The following is a 12420-nucleotide window of genomic DNA, read 5'->3' as shown; positions in this document are numbered from 1 at the left end:
AAGCGGAGCCAAACGGATTCGACCCGACACACAATGTAAGGGTACTTTCACACTTGCGTCAAAGTTTTCCGGTATTGAGTTCCGTCCTAGGGAAAGTTTTATCCTAATGCATTCTGAATGGAAAGCAATCCATTCAGGACACATCAGGAAGTCTTCATTTCAGTCCTTTTACAGTATTTGGATGGAGAAAAAAAACGCAGCATTTTTCTCTCCGGTCAAAATTTTTGAACACTTGCCGGAATGCCAGATCCGGCATTTTTTTCCATCGGAATGTATTAGTGCCGGATCCAGCATTAAAATTGCCGCATTGACAGATCCGGTCTGCGCATGCGTAGACCTTTAAAAATGTAAAAAAAAATAATAATACCGGATCCGTTTTTTCCAGATAGACGAATCCGGTATTGCAATGCATTTGTGAGACGGATCCGCATCCATATCAGTCTACAAATGGTTTCCGTTTGCATACAGATTGGCGACGAACTGCCTGTCGGACTCCAGCAACGCAAGTGTGAAAGTACCCCAAGTACTTTCAATGGTGTTCAAGACGGATCCGTCATGGCTATAGAAGACATAATACAACCAGATCCGTTCATGATGGATGCATGCAGTTGTATTATTGTAACGGAAGCATTTTTGCAGATCCATGACGGATCTGCAAAAAACGCTAGTGTGAAAGTATAACAAGGGAAGGACAAAAATAAGATATCTTACCTTTTCCATTTCCTTAAAGTCTTCATCTAGCTTAGTCCCTTCTGCTCCTCCAACCTTTTCGCTTACAAGCTAAAACAAAAACAAAAATATTTAAGTTCTAATTTTACTTTAAAAGGGGTTTCGCAAGACTACAATTTCGATGGCCTACCCTCTTACGTTCCAGCACCTCCACCAGTCAGTTATTTAGGGCAGCGGCTGGCTCCAGAAACTATACAGTCGATGGAAGGCTCTGTCTACCATGTAGCTTTCTGTGAACTGCAATGATTTGAATGGAAGCAGAGCTGCAGTAACCCAGCATGGTCACTACACAGTGGATGGAACTTCTGGTTGTGTCCACTGTATAGTTTCTTTTGCCTGCCCAAAACAGCCGATTGGCAGAACGCGAAGGGTCAGACATCCACTGATCTGATATTGTTAACCCATCCTGACAATAGATTATCAATAATAGATCGCAGAAAACCTCTTTAAATTGTTACTGTACTTTCACACAACTTTGCTAAAAACAATAGTACAGGCAAAGATAAGAAACTTTGTAATATCAGAAAAATATGCGTTATTTTAGAGTTATCAGATGTTCACACCCTCTCTCTGAAATTTGTGAGAAATTCATCTTGCGAGACCAAGATGGGCTGCTTGCTTACTGAAGAATCATATCTCTTAGAAGTCCAGGAAGATGGGTGGGGGAGGAAGTGCAGAGAGAAACAGAACACAGACATAATTCAGCAGCTAATAGTAAGCGCTTTATTCACATCAGTACTTTTCTACCAAGTCCTCTAAGGTGTTTATGATTCAGAGTGAGTGAGAAACAGGAGATTCTATGGCACATATCATAAAAGCTAGTATCCACCCACCAACTCAGACAACTGAGAATAAGGGTCCATTCACACATCCGTAGAATGGGTCCAGATACGTTCCGCAGCGTGGTTGAACGAATCTGGACCCATTAATTCTCTATGGGGCCGGAAGAGATGCGGACAGCACACAGTGTGCTGTCCACATCTGCATTTTCGGAGCGTGGCCCCGATCTTCCAGTCCACGGCTCCCGAAAAAAATAAAACATGTTCTATTCTTGTCCGCAATTGCGGACAAGAATAGGCAGTTCTATGGGGGTGCCGGCCGGGTGTATTGCGGATCCGCAATACACTACAGACGTGTGAATGGACCCTAAGGCCGAGTTCACACTTCAGTTATTTGATCAGTTACTTCCATCAGTTATTATAAGCCAAATCAGTAGTGAAGCCTACTCAGAGATCAGATATAAAGAAAAGATCTGCACCTGTTCTGTATTTGTGACACACCTGGTTTTGGCTCACAATAACTGATGTAAATAACTGACCAAATCACTGAAGTGTGAAATCAGCCTTAAAGGGGTTGTTCCATCTCGCCGTTACTAAGGCAAGATAAAGACATAGTCCCATCCAGCAGCCAGCTGAGAAACAGCAGAACGTTTTGATGCGCGCTGTCTAAATTGCTCGCTGTCAGGAATATGGATTATCGTTTAATGGCAGCCATGATTTTCATTTAATTCACCTTGGTCAGTGTACATGCAAGTTCTCACTTTAACCCTCAGCTTGTCAGATAGCAGAGGTAGTGAACTCCACAGGGGTCCTTGCTTCAAGCAAGCCACTTGTTTACAAATTCACACATCCTCCAGTCAGCCAGGAACCAAGCTGATGTAACAGGATAAATCTCTCAGCATGGGGTCTCAGCCCTTGCCCAGATCTATCATTCCCCCCCCAGATATCATGGAACCGGCGGTTCATAAGGAATTATGAATCACCCGTCCATCCCAGACATAAGTCAAATACGAACATGCCGATGGTCATAGGTTGGAGGTCGGGTGCCAAGGAGAGGAGATATACATATCTCCCCACAGAAACCAAATGACTGTACCATGTTTTGACTCTACTTGTAGCCAAAACGCAGGCGGGTCTGTTGGTCCCAGAACAATCTCCCTGTGACCTTCTGGTCTGGAGATATAAACCCTAAAGGGTTTTGTGGGTCATTGAGCAGCCAGGATCAGCAGGGGGGGGGGGGGGGGGGGGGGACCCTTCCCAGAGACGGGAAGAGGAGGGGCCGGCTACAGTTTAAAAGGCTTGTGCCAGCAAGCCGGCGTGTCTTTCTCTGAAAGGGGGTCACATCGGGCCATGTGTTTGGAGAGACCTGGAAACTGCTGACATCACTGCCCCCACGTGAATACAGCCAAGGACTATTCCACCATCATAACCCAAAGGAACATTCATCTACCCGGTAACTTACTTGTACTCTGTGTAATCCTGTTTGTACCATATTACCTGTATTTGTAACCTCAGACCACTGTATATATTCCTTGTGTATACTGTGTTATCTAGTGTGCCCCTAAGGTGATTAAAGGGCTTCTGTCACTCCACTAAAGTCATTATTTTTTGGCTACTTATAATCCCTATACTGCGATATATCAATACATAATGTTATTAATCATTTTGGTTCAGTAGTTAATTTAAAAAAAACGGACTTTTATCATATGCAAATTACCTGTCTACCAGCAAGTAGGGCGGCTACTTGCTGGTAGCAGCCGCATTCTCCTCTCATAATGACGCCCCCTCCTCATGTTAATTGACAGGGCCAGTGAATGCGCTCATCCTCTGACTGGCCCTGTCTGCGTTTTAAAATCTCGCGCCTTCGCCATAACGGTCTTTAGTCGGCGCAGGCGCACTGAGAGGAGGATGCTCGCTCGGTCGCTCCTTCCTCAATGCGCCTGCGCCGATGACGTCACATCTACACCCGGCGCAGGCGCATTGAGGAAGGAGCGGCCGAGCGAGCGTCCTCCCCTCAGTGCGCCTGCGCCGACTGAAGACAGGTACGGCGTAGGCGCCAGATTTTGAACGCAGACAGGGCCAGTCAGAGGATGAGCGCATTCGCTGGCCCTGTCAATCAACATGAGGAGGGGGGCATCATTATGAAAGGAGGATGCGGTTGCTACCAGCAAGTAGCCGCCCTACTTGCTGGTAGACAGGTAATTTGCATATGATAAAAGTCCGTTTTTTGAATTAACTACTGAACCAAAATGATCAATAACATTATGTATTGATATATCGCAGATAAGGGATTATAAGTAGCCCAAAAAAAAAAAAAAAAAACTTTAGTGGAGTGACAGAAGCCCTTTAAATATATAATTTAATCTTGTGCTGTCTTGTATCTCGATCATGAATCCCCATGTCAATGTTTCGGCCTGGTTATAAGCTACCGCGGGTTGGTTTCTCACCCTATATAATCCCGTTAGCGGACCAAGTTTATAATCAAACGAGAAGCTGATGGCAGATTTCCCGGGCTGAGGAAGCGTCGTTTCACTGGGGCTTGTTGCATCTCTGTGCCCGTGTGGACAGGAGTCGTCGGTGTAAACTGTACCAAGCTGACCTCACATGCTCCTCCGGGAGGGCGTAACGTCACGTCTTGGTAAACACTGACCATACCGCGTCTCGCGAGCTTGACGTAGTAGACGTCAAGCGGGCACGAGGTGTGGTATCCCTCACACTCGCATTGTGGTGCATGAGGGATAAGGAAAAAGCATAGTTAGGCTAAGTTCACACGAACGTGTGTGATCCATGGCCGTATTTCGGCCCGCAAATTGGGGGCCGCAATACACGGCCACAGTTCCGTGTGCATCCCGCATCACGGATGCAGACCCATTCACTTCAATGGGTCCGCAAATCCAGAATTGTGGAACGGCCGCACGGAAAGGGACCCCTCGGAAGCACTACGGAGTGCTTCCGTGGGGTTCAGTCCCGTACTTCCGTTCCGCAAAAAGATAGAACATGTCCTATCTTTTTGCGGAACGGGCGGATCGCGGACCCATTCAAGTGAATGGGTCCGCGATCCGATGTGGCTGACCTACAGCCGGCGATCTGGCATTGCGGCCCGCAGCACGGGCACGGGTCACACACGTTCGTGTGAACTCGGCCGTACCCGACCTCAGAAACAGCATAGTCTGCCAAGCTACACTGTTTTCGTAGCTCTTATACACTGCAATGGATGCTGCTGAAACAGCGAGCAGCGGATCACTCTGCAGTTATACTGCGGGCAGGTGGTCGGGACTGTGTCTCATCTCGCCTTACAGTGCTCCAGACTAAAAAATAAAAATAAAAAATACCTAGTAGCCATTGGCTCCTGAACTGAAAAATCTAGGAGCCAAATTAAATTTTTAGTCGCCAAATCGAAACCGAATAAAAATTTTGGTATCGTGACAACGCAATTTTTGATTCGCTTTCGTCACCATAAAAAAGGTATTGCGATACTCAATACCATGAGAAAAAAAAAAAAAAAAACACACACACCAAAAAAAGCAGCGTGCATTTCGCATTTTATGAAACGTTCGGCCCATAATAGAACAGTCCTATCCTATTTTTTGGGATGACAAGGTGACTAAAAAATGACGAATCGCATGGTTTTTATTTATTTATTTCTGTTACGGCGCTCACTGCATAGGAGATATTTTTTTATAAATGTAATAGTTTGGACTTTTTCGGACGCAGCACTATGTAATATGTTTATTTATTTATAGTTTCCCAATTTTACATAGAAAATATATAAAGGGGGGGGATTTAAACTTAATATTTTAGGGTACTTTCACACTAGCGTTTTTCTTTTCCGGCATAGAGTTCCATCACGGGGGCTCAATACCAGAAAAGAACTGATCAGGCATATCCCCATGCATTCTGAATGGAGAGTAATCCGTTCAGGATGTCTTCAGTTAAGTCATTTTGACTAATCAGGCAAAAGATAAAACCGCAGCATGCTACGGTTTTATCTCTGGCGAAAAAAACTGAAGACTTGCCGGAATACCAGATCCGGCATTTTTCCCCATAGGAATGTATTAGTGCTGGATCCGGCATTCAAAATATCGGAATGCCGGATCCATCCTTCCGGTCTGCGCATGCGCAGACCGGTAAAAATGAGTAAGAAGATACAAGACCGATCCGTCTGTCCGCATGACAAGCGGAGAGACGGATTAGTTCTTGCAATGCATTTTTGAGATGAATCCGCATCCGGATGCGTCTCACAAATGCCTTCAGTCACATCCAGATCGGCGGATCCGGCAGGCAGTTCCGACGAAGGAACTGCTTGCCGGATCACACTGCCGCAAGTGTGAAAGTAGCCTTAGGCCTCTTTCAGACGGGCGTCACGTTTTGGCTCCGCATGCGTCCCGGGTGCATTGCGGCAAACCCGCGCGGGTAGGTACGCAATTGCAGTCAGTTTTGACTGCGATTGTGTTCCGTTGTTCAGTTTTTATCGCGCGGGTGCAATGTGTTTTGCATGCGCGTGATAAAAAAAAACTGACTGTGGTACCCAGACCCAAACTTCTTCACTGAAGTTCAGGTTTGGGCTCAAGGTTGTGTAGATGTAATTATTTTCCCTTATAACATGGTTATAAAGGGAAAATAATAGCATTCTTAAAACAGAATGCTAAGTAAAATAGGGCTGGAGGGGTAAAAAATAAAAAAAAATTTAACTCACCTTAATCCACTTGTTTGCGGTGCCCGGCTTCGCTTCTGCCTTCATCTGTGAGGAAAAGAACCTGTGGTGACGTCACTGCGCTCATCACATGATCCATCACTATGGTAATGGACCATGTGATGAGCTCAGTGACATCACCACAGGTCCTTTAACAGGTCCTGAAGAAAGAACAGGAGACCGCCAGCTACGCGATCAATTGGAGGAGGTGAGTTAAAAAAATAAAAAAAAATTAACCCTCATTGGCACTGCGCCACCAATGTTTATTATACTAGGGTGTTGGGGGGGCGCACTGCGCCACCAATAAAGATAACTGACCTGTTAATACAAATACAGGAGGCGGGTACCGCACCTGAGGGGTTAACTGCAGGTCGGGTGCTGGCTATTTGATTCCAGCACCCGCCTCCTGTATTTAACAGGTCAGTTATCTTCATTGGTGGCGCAGTGGCAACAGCCCCTCCCCTCCCCTCTGTTTTCTTATTGGCGGCGGCAGCAGCACGGGGGGGAGGGAGAGACTCCTTTTCCACTGCACTGCTGAGAGGAACATCGGCGGCGGGGCAGAGAACTATCATCTCCTGTGCCCCGCCGCTATATTCAACTGCAGAGCTGCGGCGGCGGGTCTAGTCGCAAATGGCAACAAGACTAAAAAGTCTTGTCGCCAGTTGTAAATTCTAAGTCACATTGGCGAACATTTTGGTCGTCATCTGGAGCCCTACCTTAGTAATGGCAAGGTGAGATAACCCCTTTACGCTGTTCGATGCAAGCACAAGATTGTTCGGAAAGCACGCTTCCTTCCAGACAATCACCTACTCATCAGTGGAGGTAACCGCTGTATTTACATGCAGTGATCTCCTCCACAGTTTGGGGAAGAGCAATCACTAATTTCATCGTTCATCCCCAAACAGAATCATAGTTTGTGGGCAGCAGATGGCGTTTTGCCACCACAATCTGCTACCCAAAAATGATCATTTAGGCGACTGCTGATCAACAAGCATTTCACTTGTTCATCAGGTAATCTGCTGCACCTTAACCCCTTAAGGACCAGCGCCGTACATGTACGGCAGGCTGATCGGGCGGGTGCAGGAGCGCCCGCCCGATCAGCAGCAGCGGTCCGGCAGTCACTGATATCCGAACCCCTGCTGCATGCGCCAGATGACGGCGCATTAACCCTTGCACTGAAGCAGACACAGACGTGCGGGATCCTGCCGGGTGTGGGGTGGCCATGGGGTCCCTGCGCTGCTGTGACAGGGACCCGACGGCAGGGAAGGCAGCCCGATGCCTTTCTTAGACATCGTGGCTGCCTTCTGTGACAGCCTGTGAGATCCAGCCCCCTGGATCTCACAGGCAGGAAGCTGTAAGGGTATTACACTGGTAATACACTTACAGCCAATGCATTACAATACAGAAGTATTGGAATGCATTGTAAAGGGGATCAGACACCCAAAAGTTGAAGTCCCAAAGTGGGACAAAATATAAAGTGAAAAAAATAAATAAAAGTTTTAAAAATAAAGTTTCCCCCACCCAAAAAATGTAAAGTTTCAAAGTTTCAAGTAACAAAACGAACAAAAAAATACGTAATTTTCCCCAAATAAAGTCTTCTCTTTCGGTGATGTCATCGGCGCAGGCGCACTGAGGGAGCTCTGAGGAGGCGAGCCTCCTCATCTCAGAGCGCCTGCGCCGAATCAACACAGGCGCGCGATTTTTGAAATGCTGACAGGGCCGGCCGGAGGAGGAGATCGCGGCTGGCCCTGTCAATCAACACGACGAGGGGGCGGTTTTTTGCGGCGGCGACCAGCAAGTAGACGCCCTACTTGCTGGTAGAGACCTAATTTACATATTATAAAAGTTCGTTTTTATAAGAAACTGCTGAAGGAAAGTAAGTAAGTAAGACCATTATATTTTCATATATCGCAGTATAAGGAATTTAATTAGCCCAAAAAAATAAAAAAAATAATGACTTTAGTGGGGTGACAGAAGCCCTTTAAGTGAAATAGGGCTGTGTCCTTAAGGGGTTAAGGTGAAAAATTGCAGGGTCCTTAAGGGGTTAAAGAATTAGTTTTTTTTTTAATCATTAATCCAGAACAACATAAAGAACAACTAACACGGCGATAGTGGCTGTGTGGGCTTTTTTTATGTTCTTCTGCTGGATCAATAATAATTAGCTCCATTATTTTAACTGTTTTGAAGTGGTTTTTCATCTCCAAATTGCCAGGAGTACTACCCTACCAGAGTGCACCAACTAACTTCGGGGGTGCCAGCCAAACCAAATCCCACAAGCTCATTCTGAAAAGCCATTTGAACCTGTAGGTATGATTTACGGGATCCAGAAGTGTTTTTTTTTTTTGTTTGTTTTTTATATGCCAGTCTATGGCAATGCATAGTGTGTAACACATTCTGTCTATACATTCAGCAGTTTAACTAGACACTAATCAGGGAAACAAAACCCTAACAATCCAGTGAAAGAGGGTGAGCAAATACCGTAAATGACTTTATTGATGTTTCAGCACTGGTTTCTATTTCTTAGGCGCTCTATAGAGTCATGGCTCTTTGCAGGAGACATGAAATAGTGCCAAGAATGTGTTTCAGATCCCACCCTGGCAGGTAAAGAAGCCTATGCTCCTATACAGTAAAGAATATCTCACACTGCCACATGTCGTCCGTGAAATGCAGTCCATTGTGAGCTGTGGACCAACTGCAGCTTATGTAAGTCAAACTCACTGGATCATGTTCTATGAACTGTGGGTCTACAATCCCTTATTCACACTGTCATTTGAGTAAGGCTACATGCACACAACAGTAGTTTTTTGCGAGGATCCTTTTTTTCCACAGATCCCTTGTAATAAATGCCTATCCTTGTCCGGAAATGTGAAAAAAGTAGGACATGCGCTATTTTTTTGGCTGAAGGGAAACACGGACAACGGACGCGGAACACAAACAGATGAACTATCAGCATTTTTTTTGCTGACCCATTGAAATGAATGGGTCCCCATCCTATCCGCAAAAAAATAAAAAAAAACACGGAACGGAGGCCGAGAAAAACAATCTGCATGAGGCCTAAGAATCCAAAAATCTGCAGTTGGGATGCTAGTCCAGCATCGTATAGCACTATGATGCAGTGTGTTCGGTCATGGAAATGCGGCCACTACTGGACTGCACACGGCAGTCGTGAATGCAGTCTAATACAGCACTGCATATGGGTCTAGGAAAAAAGAGCCTCACTATACCTCCAAATGAAACTGGAGGCATATGGTAGTGCAATATGAGACCACAGACTTCTATGGTTTTCATATAACAGCCATGTAATTTCTAAGAAATAAGTCGTTCCATAATTTTCAATCATTAGTTCACACAATCTTTATCAGTGGTCTGCAGTATTCCCCTCATTTTTGTAGAATCTGTGGTCTTAGGCTACTTTCACACTAGCGTTCGGGTGTCCGCTTGAGTTCCGTTTGAAGGCTCTCACAAGCGGCCCCGAACGGATCCGTCCAGCCCCAATGCATTCTGAGTGGAGGCGGATCTGCTCAGAATGCATCAGTCTGCCAGCGTTCAGCCTCCGCTCCGCTCAGCGAGCGGCCACCTGAACGCAGCTTGCAGCGTTCGGGTGTCCGCCTGGCCGTGCGGAGGCAAACGGATCCGTCCAGACTTACAATGTAAGTCAATGGGGACGGATCCGTTTGAAGTTGACACAGTATGGCTCAATTTTCAAACGGATCCGTCCCCCATTGACTTTCAATGTAAAGTCAAAACGGATCCGTTTGCATCATCATGAACAAAAAAAATAAAAAAAATTTTTTTTTTTTTTGTTCATGGTAATGCAAACGGATCCGTTCTGAACGGATCTAAGCGTTTGCATTATAGGAGCGGATCCGTCTGTGCAGATACCAGACGGACCCGCTCTGAACGCAAGTGTGAAAGTAGCCTTACTTTTAGGATTTTCATTTAAGCCAAACTATCTTGTCCCAGTTTAAGTAAAAGGAGTCTGCCTGCTTTCAAATGATGCTGCTAGTCCATAGTACTTCTGAGGTGCACCACACCTTTTATTCGTGATGCAGTGCACAAACGGCTGGGGCCCCTATACTGTGGACCCGTGTGCATGAGCCCTTAAAGGGGTTGTCTCACTTCAGTAAGTGGCACTTATCAGGTAGAGAAAGGTAATACAAGCCACTTACTAATGTATTGGTATTTTCCATATTGCTTCCTTTGCTGGCTGGCTTCATTTTTCCATCACATTATACACTGCTAGTTTCCATGGTTACAGACCACCCTGCAATCTATCAGTGGTGGTCGTGCTTGCACCATATAGCAAAAAGCACCAGCTTATGTGCACTCCCATGGTCTCGGCCACCAGAGAGGCTGATGCTTTTTCCTATAGTGTGCAAGTACGACCACCACTGATGGATTGCAGGGTGGTCTGTAACCATAGAAACGAGCAGTGTATAATGTGATGGAAAAATAAATCCAGCCAGCAAAAGAAGCAATATTGATAACAGTATATTAGTAAGTGGCTTCTATTAACTTTCTCTACATGATAAAGGGGTTGTCTCACTTCAGTTAAGTTGCATTTAAGGGGGGGGGGTTTAATGGTCACCCTGTTGGTAACATTTCCTAGAAACGGCCCTGTCCCTCACATATAGCCCCAGATATACAGACACACTTTTTTTCCCCCGAAAGGGAAGGGAGGAGGTGCTGGGGGGCCGGCAACTTGTGTTGGAATCGCAGCGGGGCCCAGTGCAGTCACTTTTCTCGTTAAGGTATAGCAATCCTCTGCAGCAGTAGCCATGTAGTACTCACTACAAAACTCCCGTAGCAGGCAGGCTGGCCGGTCACTCACTCCCTCACACGCATGCTCCTCCCACTTTATGAATGAAGCAGGCGCGTGACGGAGTGAGTGACGTTACGCTGCCGACTGCCCTGTCTGCTACGGAAGTTTCATAGTGAGTACTACGTGCGCTACTGCTACAGAGGATTGCTATACCTTAACAAAGTTTTACCCATGACTTCACTTAATAAATACTGCTGTGAGCGGGGCCCGGTGTAATAGAGAACAATGACTGCAGCGGACCACGCAGCGATTCCAACCACAAGTTGCCGGCCTCCACCCCTGTATTGGGTGTCACTATTTACACAAGGACAGTGTTATGGGGGGAGGGGGGAAGAATCTGTGGATGACATATATAGGATCTTATGATATATATGTGTCATCCACAGATCCCCTCCCCCCCATAACAGTGAGTCATCCACAGATCCCCTCCCCCCATAACAGTGCGTCATCCACAGATCCCCCTCCCCATAACAGTGCGTCATCCACAGATCCCCTCCCCCCATAACAGTGCGTCATCCACAGATCCCCTCCCCCCATAACAGTGCGTCATCCACAGATCCCCTCCCCCCATAACAGTGCGTCATCCACAGATCCCCTCCCCCCATAACAGTGCGTCATCCACAGATCCCCTCCCCCATAACAGTGCGTCATCCACAGATCCCCTCCCCCCATAACAGTGCGTCATCCACAGATCCCCTCCATAACAGCGAGTCATCCACAGATCCCCTCCATAACAGTGAGTCATCCACAGATCCCGCCCACCCCCCATAACAGCGTCATCCACAGACCACCATTAGTTCAAAATCCACCAAAAGCACACCTTTTGGTTCAAAATATTTTTTTTCTTATTTCCTCCTCAAAAACCTAGGTGCGTCTTATGGGCAGGTGTGTCTTATATGGCGAAAAAAACGGTAACTATATATTTCTATGTATAAAAAAGTTGATGAGCAGCACACAAATCCAAAGCTTCAATTCCTTGAAACAGACCACGGACCTGGTCCTATTAGATATGTGTAAAAAAAAAAGGCCAAGGCAGCACTCAAGTATCCGTGAAAAAAGGGTATTTTAAATCACCCATGTGGTAACAGCAACGTTTCAGCTCACTCCATGGAGCCTTTGTCAAGCCATAATACATAGTGCAAAATAAAGTGCTTATATAGCATACATAATTAACAAAAGTGATTGCATGATTATACATCAATTTTTACAAAAACAATATTAAAAACAATATATATCAAGTGTGCATAATTATATCTCGCTAAAAACAGACAATGTCATAAAGTGCTATATGCCAAAAATTCTATCCATAAATTCATCTGGTTACAGTGCATGACAACATTAATCAATATTACAAATCAGGTGTACATGATCGTGCTGATTAAAAACAAATAGTTCAT

At 45.7% G+C, this 12420-nt stretch overlaps 1 protein-coding gene across 1 annotated transcript in view; it reads right to left on the bottom strand.

Moving 5' to 3' along the window:
• The window catches only part of SH3GL1 (SH3 domain containing GRB2 like 1, endophilin A2), a 143090-nt gene that overhangs the window by 104644 nt on the left and 26026 nt on the right, over positions 1-12420 (bottom strand). Inside the window, 1 exon segment of the mRNA XM_040417737.1 lies at positions 712-780. Within this exon segment, the coding sequence (XP_040273671.1) occupies positions 712-780 (69 nt within the window).

This window comes from Bufo bufo, chromosome 2 (genome assembly GCF_905171765.1).
Source record: "Bufo bufo chromosome 2, aBufBuf1.1, whole genome shotgun sequence".
Taxonomy (NCBI): Eukaryota; Metazoa; Chordata; class Amphibia; order Anura; family Bufonidae; genus Bufo; species Bufo bufo.
The sequence above is the reverse complement of the archived record's forward strand: the minus strand, read 5'-3'. Positions and strand labels throughout refer to the sequence as shown.